Here is a 14,000-nt window from a genome sequence, read left to right as displayed (position 1 = left end):
CCATTTATAGTCATAACAGGAATCAATGTCTGAATTTATGGTTTTCTCCTCATAAATGCTTTTTACGGCTGTGAAAAAAAAGAAAAAAGAAAAAACGTCATTATATATTATTTTCCAGTCATTCTGTACCACTTTTTTTTCTGAGAAGAGAGTGTATTACTATTGAATGCACTAGTCCAGTACTCCCCCTGTTTCTAATTTGTTTTTCATTATTATGAAGTTTTCATTTATTTACAACTTTTTTGATTTTTGTACTAAACTGAATTACTGCCCAGATCTGGTGAATCAGAGGCAAATTTATCACGTACCTACTGTATTGACTTTCCCCCTGATATCATGAAAATGATGTTAGAAAGCCATGATCATATTGAAATATCCTGCTAATGCTCTTTTTTTTTTTTTTTTTGAGGTCTTTCTTTTTTGGGAAGTTTGGCAATTGAAAGTGTTAAACAGTTGGGTAGAGCTAAAAACATGAAATTCATTGGCCCAAAAAAGCCAGACGCCAAAAATTTGTGTACTTATAACACTAAGAAAATTTTTAAATTTTTGCACAATCAGATAATATCTTTTATCTTTGACAGCTTGATAAAAGTTCAAGATTTCAGAAAATTATTATTTTTTCCTTATTATTCTCAAAAAACTGAAAACTCAAAGCGCCAAATAGCTGGGTGCTAAAAGGTTATGCAATTATGCCACCTGGAAAAGAATTCAATTTTACACTGATTGGTCAATCTCTCACAATCTGTGCAAAATGTAATATTTTTCCGAAAAAGTGCATTTTTGTTTATTGTTCTATTTCTTTCTAGAAAAAAGGCTGGATGTTGTTTTGTTAACACACAATTATTGTATGCATTTAAAAAACATTAATACCACCCTAAACTTAATTTTACTATCATCGCTTCTCAACTTTTTTCTTGTTGAGACCCCCTGAAAAGCCTAAAATGTATATAAATACACACTATGGTAGGTTGTTGAGGGAGGGTTAGAGTGGGACTTCCCATGCAGCCACTTTCTGATATTGAATCTGGAATCATCCATTAATTTATGGATGAGGGAAAAGCTACAAGACTCAAATTGCTCATGTAAACTGAGTATTTGCACCTGCAATTGTAGAAGCATCTGACTCGTCATTCACGAAAGTGTTTTAAGTTGAAATGCTTAGTTTTGAGGACATCTGGCTCTGTTCTATATCATTATATCTCATTCTATGGAAACAATTTACAGTCTAATTGAGGTTTTAGAAAGGCCTGGAAAACATTGATCAAAAAATGACATTTTTTAGAAAAATGTTAAATTTTCAACCAATCTTCAGAGGCTAAAGAAATTGACTGATCAGTCTAATATTGTACTTTTCTCTACAATACAATTGTATAACCGTTTTTCTAGAGTAATAAGCTAAGAATCCTTTTTTCCAAACTCTTGAAATTTTATGAAGTCATCAGAGGTTAAAGATACCCGAGTAGCATCAACTCATCGGCCATTCATCGAAATCCGATCAAACTTTGATCGGCCGATGATTGGGTTCCGATTAGTTTTCATCAGAAATTGCTCCTATCTGTCTCATCGGCAATAGTAGAATCCGATCATCGAAATCCGATGAATTTTGCTCCCTATACCGATGAGTTTTGGAGCAATATACGAGCGACGCTGTTCCGAGGAGATGAATTTAGGTTGAAAATACGACGAGATGTAGTAACAGCCGCGATATAGGGACAAGCAGAAGGAAAGCAATTTAACAGTGGGAGGGGGGTCCGCCATCTTGGATGATCACGTGACCCTTCCGCCATCTTGAAAACTTTCAGGAGGGTTATTTTCGGATGATGTCATTTGGGACAGTTATTTAATATCTTTTAAATCATTTTCAATAACTTGTTTATTTAATTTCTAATTTCTTACTTTTGATGAACGTGATGCGTGAGTTTAATCATTCTAAGTTGCTTTGGCTGGGAATCGAACTCTAGGCCTCTTGAATACGAGCTTCATATGCTAGATAAGTAATGTTCTTTCCAAGGAGGAAAATAATGTGTTAAATGGAAAATCATTTGTGGTGCCATCTAGAGGGGGCCAAGGCGATGACAGATTTCTGAACGGAAAGTGAGAATTTTATTCAGTGAGTATGCTTGTGGCGCCAGCTAGTGAAGAGTCAGAGTCGATCATTTTGCCCGCAAACCGAGTTGGAGTCGGTAATTTTGGGAGTCAAATTGAATGGAGTGGAATTGTTTTGGAGATAGAGAGAAATCATTCAAGAGTCGGAGTCTCATTTTGTTCTCAATTTCAGTGAGGTAATTGGGGTTTTAATCGTGGAGTTGAAGTTGACTTAATTTTGCAGCAAGTCAGAGTAAACCCTTCCAAAATCCAGAATTCGGAGTAAGTCTCAATCATTTTTCCTCCGATTCTCAACCCTGAATGTCTATCCGTATAGCCTTACGTTTGATCAATAGCCGGATATTCGAATAATAAAACTTATCCTATTTTAACAGTTGGGAGATTTCCAAAAACTTTAGATTGGGATCGGAATTTTTATCAGAAAATTTAAAAGACCTACTTTTTTTCCTATGAAATGCTACTCGGCAAATTTTCATCGGAAAATTTGATCATTACGATCTCTTTTTCCGATGAAATGTAGCTCGGAAAATTTTCAACAGAAAATTTGATCATTAAGATATCTTTTTCCGATAAAATGTAGCTCAGCAAATTTTCATCAGAAAATTTGATCATTACGATTTCGTTTTTTTTCTATGAAATTTCGCTTGGAAAATTTTCATCGGAAAATTTGATCGTTACGATCTCTTTTTCCGATGAAATCTTGACTGTCAAATTCTAATCAGAAAATTTAATTGTTACGATTTCGTTTTTCGATGAAAAACAGCTCATCGAAAACCGGTTCTCAGATTCTGATCGCAACGATATCAGCCTGCATTACGCAATGAATTTGGAGGAGTCGATGATCGACCGAGCAAAATCCGATGAGCTGATGCTACTTGCGTAACTTCAACTTTTTCACTCTACCCTATTATTTCGTTCTATTTCTTGAGCGTATTTCAACTCAATATTTGTAGTTGATTTATTTTATCCTTGGAAAATGGGTTGAAATAGTGAGCCCTGTTGATTTTTGACCACAAAAATGAAAATTCCTCAAGAATTTGTTTTGATTAAATTCCTTAGTCACAGGTGCTGGTAACTACGAAAATACCATACTGACTTTTGATTGCAAAATGATCCTGGTGTATCTGTTATCTACCCTTGCACAAAAGATTGAATTGAAGAAATATTACTTAAAAGAAAACATTTAGTATTTCTAGTAGGTGCATTGAATTTAAGCACAATATTTAATGTCTAATCATGGATTAGTAAGCATAATTTTAATTCACTTTAATTATAACAATTTGTTTTTCAGAATGTGCCATCCGACAAATCTTACTTCATTGCCAAAGAGTTTTTGATGACTGAAAGAACTTATAAAAAAGATTTGGAGCTAATTAATGTGGTAAGTTTTATATTGAGTTTGTCAGTTGTGTTAATTTTCTTTTATGTTGTTATTTTAGCCAGAAAGTAATGATATAAAACAACTTTAGAAAATATCAATGGGAACCTAATGTTATAATTTAAATAGAAATGTGGGAGAAAGATAATAATAGTTTATGTTCCTCTCTCAACAAACAATAGACAATTGGATAAGATTAAATTTATGTAGAAACCAGCAAACATTGTGCAGTACAAAAAAGGGTAGAATACAACAAGAGTTTGTACAAATTCGGATGTTACAAACAAATGATAACAAAGAAAAAATAGTTAATTGTCTTGATGAATCGAGAGTTAAGTTTTCATCCTTCAATTTGCTTCCCATAATAAATTTTTTACTTTTATATGTATATTTTATATATATATACAAAATATTTTACCTTTCATTCACAAGGGTATTTATTTAACTTAGACAAATAGAGTTTTTGTTGCATACTGAGTAGTTTATGGACTTAATTTTCAATTTGGTTCCAAGTATATGTTGTCTTTTGTTACCATTTTAGTTAATTTATGAAAATTTATTATAATATTGTTACAAATAATAGTAAAAAGTACTTAAAAGCAGGTAATTGGCATTTTTTACAAGCACCAAAAAACACTCTTTGAGCAAAGCGTTAGAGTTGAGTTAAATTATGTAAAAGTTAAAATAGTAGCCATAGGTCTGTTAACTGATTATGTTTTTATGACAAGAAAGGCTTCTTCTCCAGGTAGTTTCATATCTGCTGACTCTTGGCACAAGCAATGACCTTGAAAGTCGTGCAATTTTGTGATTTCAGCATTTTCATAGTCAAATATTTCGGTGCACCAAATATCAGCCATACTAATCTTTCTCTTTTTGGATACTACTCTATGGTATGTATTTGCTGAAATGTGTACTACTGTGGCTCTCTGTTCAAAACCTGTTATACAATTGATAAGATTTATAATTCGAAATCTGAATGTAAAATACAAGAAACTAAAATTAAAAAAAAAGTATATCGCAAATGTAAAATCGAGGGAAAATTGAAAATCCTTTTAAAAGCCTTGTACTATTAAAAATCAATTGCAAGTATTTCTTTGTTGACAAATAGAAACTGGCAACAGATAAAAAGTTTCAATCATGACATTTAATTTCCTTGTTGGCCAAAATAGAATTTAGTTACTAATTGCATGAATAAAAGATTAGCCATATTTAAAATCTGCTAAAAAAAATATTTTAATTCAAATTCTTTATAACATGGAAGTTCTAAACTCATTCTATCAGACGCAGAAAAAATTACTTTGTTTTGGTACTAAATTTTTAAATACATGTTTCCACTGCAAAAATCGTGAAAAACCTTTAAAGGTTCTTAATTAATGTCATCCAAAGATGCAACCTAGCTGAGACCACTCTCGGTCAACTCTCCTTTTGAACAAAAAATTTTTTTTTCGAAATTGGCCCATCCGTTTTGGGGCTAGGAGTGCTGCAGGCAGATACACAGATACATAGATACACAGACGCGTCAAACGTATTACCCCCTTCCTTTGTATTTCGGGGGGTTAATAATCTCAGAAAAGAAACTCTAAAATTTCATGAAAAGCTGATTGTTTGTATATTGTTCTTGCATAAAGTATCAATTGGGAAGAATGTAGATCAGTGTCACTACAATGCAAAAAAAAAAAAAACTTTTAACACCATTCTTACTGGTTCTTATGTGTAACACCCCTGACCACCCACCCCCTGAACCACTTTATGAATAACCCCCTGAATGCTCATGAGCATTCATTTCATATGTGTTATTTTGTTTGCTAATAGTTTACTATCCATATCAAATTAAAACAATATGTATTTCATTTTTTAAAGTGGTTTCGGGATGAAGTCAGTAAAGAAGAAAATATGCCAACTGATGCGTTAGCTGTATTATTCTCTGTCATTGATCCTTTATATGAATTTCATTGTTCTTTGCTTCGTGAACTTGAACATAGGATAGCTACATGGTATATATTTCTTCAGGTTTAATATTTATTTTCCTGTGAAATAAAGTTGTATGAATAATTGGTCTACAAGAAAGTTTTATCCCTTTCTGAAGAGAGAGACAGTCATCAAACATTTGATACATAGTTTTCAAAACAATTATATGCTGTACAATTTATTTTCCACCATTTTTTATGCCTTTCTAGCGTAATGTTAATTTATAAATCTAAAATTTGAATAATGCCTTGTTTTTGGAGGTGAAGAATGCTGTTTTTGGCGTTTTCTTCCTTTTGGCATTTTGTTTTCCAAAATTTTTTTTGCAAATAGAGGAACAAGGGAAAATTGTATGGTGCAAGGTCTGGAAGGAGTGGTGGATACCAAAAAATTTTCTAACCTAGCTCCCCAACCCCCAAGAGTTTCTGAAGACTCTCCAAGCTGCATGTGAAGATGTAAAAACTGCTCTACTTGAGTTCTGTACCATCAAAAGACAAGACATTCTTCAAAATTTGGAATTTGCAAACTGCCGTCATGCTGGCAAGAAGTCACAAGCAACCATAGTAATTTGCAGCATACAGAAGATATAGTTAGGTGTTTTAAAGCTATATCTTTCTCTTCCTCTTCATAAATGTATAGAACTTTTCTGTAGACCTGATGTATTAAAAATATATATTTGTTAATACAGTTGAACCTCCATACATTGAACTTTCACCTGTCAAAATTTTCTATTTATCAAACTCCCAGCAGATTTTGATGTTCATTACATAGTAAAGTTGTTTCTATATATGGAAAAAATCTCGGTATATCAAAAAATTTTCTGAGACATTCAGAGAATTGTTTTTCACTTAAGACTGTTTGCCTCACAAAAAATGAAGGTTTGTGGGTTAAATGAAGTTCAGTATATGTTGCTACAAAACTCACAAGGAAGCTGGAGTTGAGGGATGTGCCAATAGGTCATTGTTCCATTCTGGAGTTCTTAAGTTCTCTCAAGTTTATTTTAAATTTTGATTGCAACTAATAATTCAGTAAAATCAGTTTCAAGCTATCCCTTTTGTCTTTTGATTATCATTTCCAGTCTTTTTAGCTTCAGTAAAAACTATTTAAAATAAGTAGTGTTTCATAAATTATTTTTGCACTTTTACTTTTCTCTTGGTTGCATTGTCAAAACGAAAATCCCTTAATGTTGCAGCTAAAATAATTTGCGGAAGAATGAAGAAATTTAAAGGTGCAACAATGTCATTTCTGGTCTATTAGTATTTCTACAATTAGGGGGTGTCTACTATTATAAGAAATCTGAAAACCGGTAATGAAAGTATTGAAACTTACAAGAAAACTTTCAGCCAAAACCATGCAACTGTGAAACAGTAGATCTTTTAGAAACTAGTTTTGCACTAATTAATTTTTTAATAATAAACTTTCATTTAATCCAATTCTCATGTAAATTATAAATTGAGTTTCATACAAGAAAATTAGCTTTAATTTTAATGTTTTAGTAACAACTAATGATAAACTGAGATTGCTTCTATGTATCAATTTCTATATTTCAATTTTTTTCCTGACGATTTGCTACTTCGATATATGGAGGTCCAACTTTATGTGTTAAAAACTACAGTAAAGCACAGTTCATACATTTCTCTTTTATAGGTTTTTATCATTTAAATTTGTTTTTTTAATCTGCAAAATCCAATACATATAAATTGTTTTGCTGATGATGTAAAAGTTGTGGGAATTGTAGAAAATGAAGAACAAGTAAAACAGCTTCAAAAGGATTTATATCATATTACTAAGTGAATGGATAAGTGGGGTATGGCATTTAATGTCAAGTGCTACACTTAGGTCATGGAAATAAACATATGGGTTATCGTTTACAGGATTCAGTCATTAGTCAGGCAGAAAATGTTATTGATCTGGCTATCTTCATAAATCAGGACTTGAAGTTTAGTCAACAGTGCAACATTGCAAGTAACAAAGCCAACAGAGTGCTTGGGTTTATAAGTAGATCTTTTTGAAATAAATCTAAGACGGTTCTTCTGCCTTTATATGGGAGTTTAGTAACACCTCATTTGGAGTATGCTGTTCGGTTTTAGTCGCCTTATCGGAAGAAAGATGTATTGGAAAGGGTTCAAAGAATGGTAACTAGACTAGTAAGGGGACTTTCAGATTTAAATTATGATACTGAACTTGATAGGCTTAATATGTATATTTTGGAGCAATGGAGAGTCAGAGGGGACATGATTCGGTTGTTTAAATTTATCAAAATGAAAGATGTTAATGGATTAAATTTTTACACAGTGATTCCCAACCCTTTTCAAGTCGCAACCCCTTTTTCAAAAACCAAGCAACTTGCGACCCCCTTTCTGTCCCCCATATGCATATTTATATACAGGTAGTTATCAAAATGATGGAAACACTTGAGATTTATAAGGAATTCTTTATTAGTATGGTGTAGGACTGCCTTTGGCATGCAATACAGCTTAGATTCGCCGAGAAATCAATTCATACAAGTGTTGAATAGTGTTCAGCGAAATTGTGTACCATTCTTCATGTAGATACTGTGAAAGCTCTGTGCGAGGTTCTGGTGGAGGATATCGATACCATATTGATTGCTCTAAAATAGACCAAAACGGTTCAGTTATATTAAGGTCATGTGATCGTGCTGCCCAAGGCACATGTTCAACTGCATCCTCTTGTTCATCAAACCATTATTAGACAAGTCCCGCTGCATTGATAGGTGCATTATCTTATTGGAAAATTCCATCTCTTTCAGGAAACAAAGTTTGCATTGTAGTATGGAACTACCCACAGGTTGGGAACCCCTGTTTTAAGCTATTCAAATCTCAGGCTAACCTGGAAATTAGGAAAAACTACTACTTTAGTAGGATTGCATGCACTTGGAACAGCTTACCGGAAGAGGCGGTAATGAACAAGGGTGTGGATAGCTTTAAGAGGGCCATTGATCTTCATTGGGGACTAATAAATGGACTAGTATCGGCCTAGCTGGACCCAGAGCCTGTTGCTGGTTGCCACATTTGTATTATATTTATGTATACCTATGATGTTTTTTTCATGTATACATTTTTTTTTCAAACAGACCTGTCAAAAATATATAAATAGTGCTTCACTGTTTGTATATATATATATATATATATATATATATATATATATATACTAAGAAAGATTAACATAAACTGCATTTTAAATCTGGACAATTCGAACAATTTAAATTAAATTCAATCGAGCTTCACAACTCAGTTCAGTAGACGCCACTGGCAGCACTTTGATACTGGTAGACGATAAATTTAATAGCAATATAAAATTTTAACAAGAAGGAATGTAAAATTGAATAAAAATCCCAAAAAACCTTGGGGCCTCATCGGGGGGGGGGGGGGGTACTCCCTGAGGGTAGGGGAAAAAATGCTAAAAAGGAAAAAACTTTTATCTCTAAGCAAATTGACATGCCTATAAGTAAGCAGGTGAAAGAGCTTCATTCTTTTATTTGACTCCACAAAAACGTTATTATATTCTTCTCAATGCCTGTTAGGTCTTCTACAATCACATAAAATGGCATACAATTTCGTGAAAAAAAGTAACAGCATTCAATTACGAAAAGTTTTTGTAAAAAGCTCAGAAATTTTTGTTCGTCTGAAACAAAACTTTCATTTAAATGCATATATTAAGTGAGATTTTTAACATTATTAAATAGCAAACCAAACTTAACTAATGAAATGTTCTTTGTAGCCTTGGTTTTGAATAACAGTGGTAGTATTAAGAGAGTTCAACTTTATTAAATTTTGCATTTCAATTGATCAATTAAAACATATGTTTGGAGTAGAATCGTTAAGTTAAGATCATGTTGAGTAAGATTACTTCTTGTGCAAAGTTGCATTGAGGTAAACTACAAAAATGTGTTCTGTCATTCATCAGGCTCTAAAAGTAAGTACTTCTGTATAAAACTTCTGAAATCCTATTTCTTGCAGAACAAAGTGCAATTTTAGAAAATGATTTTGTCAAACACAGATTAAAATCTGATGAAATTCTGCAAAATAATATTGTAATTTACACAAAGTGTTAATATGCAGTTGTTAACATAAATAAGGCTTTTCATAGTTTCAAACTAATATTTTCATTTTTTAAAAGCCCCCCCCCCCCCCCTTGAAAATAATGTTTTAATCTGTTCTGTAACTGATAGGAAAAAAAACATGAAAATTCCTTTTTTTTTCAATATATATGTTCTTTGAGCAATTTATTTCAAAGTGAACAGAAACTAGTAATTTTGAAAAAAAAAGTATTGAAACTTTAGTATTTAAAATTTGATTTCTCAAAATTAGAGCAGCTTTCCATTTTGAAACTTTGCTTACCTCTAGTCGAGGAATGTAAGATGCATGCAATACAGTACAACCTTGTTTGTCTGGAGTAATTTGGACCAAAGGCAATCCTGGTGATCTAAGATCTGGATAATTCTGGTAGTATGGGTAATAAGCAAAGCAAATCTTCAGAAAAGCAGACTTACCTTTCATAATGACAAAAAAAAGCATATTTTGTAGTAAAATTAAATCATAGAACAATTAAAAATGCATAAAAAAATATCTAAACAATTTTTCACATTTCTTTAGAAGGTTGTGTATCATTTGAATAAATCACAGTAAATCTATTGCTTTATCATATATAGTTCAGCTGCAGTAGTGTTAGTTTGATTACCATTATTTATTGAACAACCTATGCGAGGACTGTACACTTAATCAAAATAAAATGGGAATGTTGGTGTTCTTGCAATCCTAATTTAAAATTATCAGTGTAAACATCTTATTTTTTAAAAGCTGTAAATTTTATCTGGATAATCCAAAGATCTAGATAAACGAGGGTCTGTGGTGTTAGGAAAAAAATATCCTTTTTTTTCTGGAAAGTGGATATTTTGATGTAGTGTATTATGCTAAAACTTATAGGATGTATTCTAAAATAAGATACAGAGGGCTTAGTTCTCTAGTTTAATTTGGCTTACATTTATAAGTAATTTTATGAAAGACAATATTTATTTATTTATTCATTTTTTATTTTTTTTTTGCCATATTAAGAATTGGATTTTTCAGTGGATACAAACACTATAATTCAACAGTTGTTGAAACTTTAAAGTTCAAGATGCAGGCCCCCTGTCAATTTGATGTAAAATGTGCCTCTTTTTGTGTCTGAAGTCTAAGTTATTGATGTTTGTGTAAGTGATATTTATATTGGCCTGTACTTGGACGTTTCATATTCTTTTTAGGGAGGGAAGAACTGGAATGCCTTTACAAACTCATATTCAAGGAATTGGAGATATTTTGTTGCGGAAAGTTCAAATGACTGAGGTAACTATATCTTTGAGGTTATCCTGTCTAATGGAAGATTAAATTACACTTTTTTTTTTTCAAATTGTTACCAGCTTTAATAAACATATTTCTATTTTTAATACTGATAGCAAGTTTTGTCTCCTTTTTCAATATTATTTTAAGTGACTGTAATGATGTTTAAAACCATAAAAATTTGTTCCGGAAGTTGATTTGAGGTAATTACATTGAAATCTTGTTACAACAAACTTCACAGGACCGCAAGTTTAGTTCATTGTAATGGAATTTCAGCGCAAATGAAATGCTTCAAATGTAATGGAATCAGGTCTGAAAATTTATTTACATGAAATAGATATTTCATTGTGTTGGTATTTGTTGTAACAGGATTTCACTGTATAATTTTATGCTAGAAAGTTCTTCCCCTTTTTTTCACAGAGACATGTCATCCCTTATCACTAAGTTTTTGATGGTTTTACTTATCACCCCCGAAGCAGAATACTATTAAATTCGCGACGTACGTCGCAGAACAGATACATATAGCTGCAGAACAGTTCTGTTTAAATGAGAGAAAAAAACTCAAATTTTCTGCAGAAATTCTCGAAAAATCTGTAGAAATTCTGCATAAACTGCAGATTTCTGTAGAATCTACAGATTTTCTACAAATATCTTCCAACTAAAGATGTAATTCTGTAGAATTTCTGCAGATTTATTCAAATTAGAAGCAAATCTGAAATTCTCTCAAATTACACTTATTTGGGGGAAAGCTCCCGCAAACTATCGGAATTTTATGCGTCATTTGCAGAAACTGTAGATTTACTTTGTTCTTAAAGAAATCTGCAAAATTTGTGCAACATTAAGATGATTGCAGAAATGCTACAGAATTTTGCAGAAAATCATCTTTGACTGCCTGCACCTGCTTTATGCCCTTAATCGCCATACAGGATTAAATTTTTTCGGCTTTTACCAGAATTTTTGCTTTTTGTGTTTGTTTTGTAAGGTTTTTCTCCTTGTTTCACTTTTTCAGACCTCAGAGCAATCCTATATTTCTTATAAACCTGAAAAGATTCTGATTTTTTCTTGCATATTTGGTTCCCTTTTCCCTATTTTTCCCCAATCGATCTTCATCCACCACAATTTCTGCCATAAACGTATGTTTTGGAAACTTTTAACATTGAAACATATGTCTCGCTGAAAATTGTGTGTCTTGGATTGAAATCTCAAGCCTTTGCATCCTCAATATATTTCAATTATTTTAAAAGTTTTGAGGTATTTTATTATATGCTGCCGTATAACTTGACTCATTTAATATACAGGGTGTTCCATTTTAACCTGCAAGACCTTGATGTATACTTCCAATTGCAAAAATGTTCAAAATCAGATGCAGGGTTAAAATATTGAAAGTTTGAAGTGAAAATAAAAATGAGCCAAAAAATATATAATTTAACTTTTTATTAAATTTTAATTTAATTACTCAAAATTTAACTTATGTTTATGGAAATAATAGCCATTGATCCCAGTGAGTGCCTTACTCGTTTCTGCAAAAACTAAATTCAAGGTCAACTTATGGCCATAAATAAAGCCAACTCGAACTGCAAACCTTGGGCCTAAATTCAAGAGATGTGGAGGACTTACTGTAATAAACCTCAAGCGGAAGCTGTGGTCTTTTTTAGGCTCTCTACAGGCAATGATTGCCTTGCTGAGCACCTCCCCAAGATAAATATCTTAACATCTAGTGCCTGTCCAATTTGCGGTTCTGGCAACATGAATGCTACTCATCTTCTCTCCTACTCAAAACTTGACCCAACTGATCAAAAACAAAATTTACTCGGAAAGCATTATTGGTCTGTGTGATCAGTCATGAACTCCCTGAAATGGCTTTCTCTTTATTTCTGCAACAATTGTAAAAGTCGCTAATTTACAGATTTCTTTTTTATTTTAAATTGTTACTTTTGTTGTATGTTCAATTGTTTATTGTAATTATTTTTCCTGTTCTTGGCTGCCTTTTAAATAGATTAATATCTTTCTCAATAAAGCCATATGTAACAACATAATCTCCATTGAAAAATAATTCCAACACCAAAAGTTTGAAATTACTACAACTAATATTCACCAAGATATGAAATGCAGCGTTTTGTGGCTTACTCCACTTTTCTCTCGCGATCAATAACACCTTTTGGGGGAAAATATAGTGGTTAACAAGTGTTTAAATTACATGTGTACATAGAGCAGGCCGAGGAGTCAGTCACCTTTCTCACCTTTAGTCACCTTTTGAAAATTTGGTTACTTTTAGTCACCTTTTGCAACTTTTGTCACCTTTCTCACCTTTTTTGAAATGCGTCTTAGGAATTTTTTTAAAAAATAATTAAATCTTTTAAAAGTATCTGAATGTTAGCTTTAACAGTGAAATTAATTTAAAAAATAGCCGTAAATATGCCCCCCCCCCCCCCCCACCTTTTTGTTGTTTAAGAAAAAAAACTATGCTATCGGGAAATCGGGGAATTTTTTTATCGCTTGCAATTGCACTCTATGAGCAGAACCAGTCTTTCTATCCCTTCTACAGATGGACTTGCTCCTTATTTTCGTATGTTAAAAGAAGTATGTTTATCCTATTATACTTTGAGCTTTGATGAAACTACCAATGTCAAAGACAAAAAAGAACTGCAACGAACAACAAAATATTGGTCTGAAAGCCAATGTTGCATCACAACAAGGCATCTCAAAACTTTCTTCTTGGGCAAGGCAGTTGGTGAAATTTCGATTGAGAAGCTATGTGAAGCACTTACCGAGAGTAATTATCCATGAATAAATGTCTCATGCTTTCCTTTGGATGGTCCTTATGTTAATAAAAAGGTTTTTAGGTTGTTTGACACTATTATCCTTGAGACACGAGAAAAAAGCCTAATAAATATTGGTACTTGCAGTATTCATACAATGCATAATGCGTATGTCAAAGCATTGCAGTATTTAGTTGAAGAAGTATCTGAACTTCTTCTTAGTACTTATAGCTATTTTGATGGTTGGCCTTCCCGTTGGGAGGACTTCGAAGAAAAGCAAGCTCAACTAAATACACCTCATCACAAGTTCCTGAAACACACAACTACCCATTGGCTTACTCTTGGACCTGCAGCAAACAGACTACTGGAACAGTGGGATGCTCTTCAGTATTATTTTTTAAACATGTGCCTTTGAAAAAGAATTCAGCTATGCAATGCAGATCATATAAAGCT

General features: G+C 32.5%; 1 protein-coding gene across 1 annotated transcript in view; it reads left to right on the top strand.

The window, feature by feature from the left end:
• Nucleotides 1-14,000, top strand: part of LOC129231230 (FERM, ARHGEF and pleckstrin domain-containing protein 2-like) — a 180,488-nt gene that overhangs the window by 112,556 nt on the left and 53,932 nt on the right. The window contains exons 12-14 of the mRNA XM_054865494.1: nt 3,398-3,487; nt 5,345-5,478; nt 10,713-10,794. Of these exons, the coding sequence (XP_054721469.1) occupies nt 3,398-3,487; nt 5,345-5,478; nt 10,713-10,794 (306 nt within the window). The remainder of the gene's footprint in view (nt 1-3,397; nt 3,488-5,344; nt 5,479-10,712; nt 10,795-14,000) is intronic.

This window comes from Uloborus diversus, chromosome 10, assembly GCF_026930045.1.
Source record: "Uloborus diversus isolate 005 chromosome 10, Udiv.v.3.1, whole genome shotgun sequence".
In the NCBI taxonomy this organism is placed as follows: domain Eukaryota; kingdom Metazoa; phylum Arthropoda; class Arachnida; order Araneae; family Uloboridae; genus Uloborus; species Uloborus diversus.
This window is presented reverse-complemented; position numbering and strand designations above follow the sequence as displayed.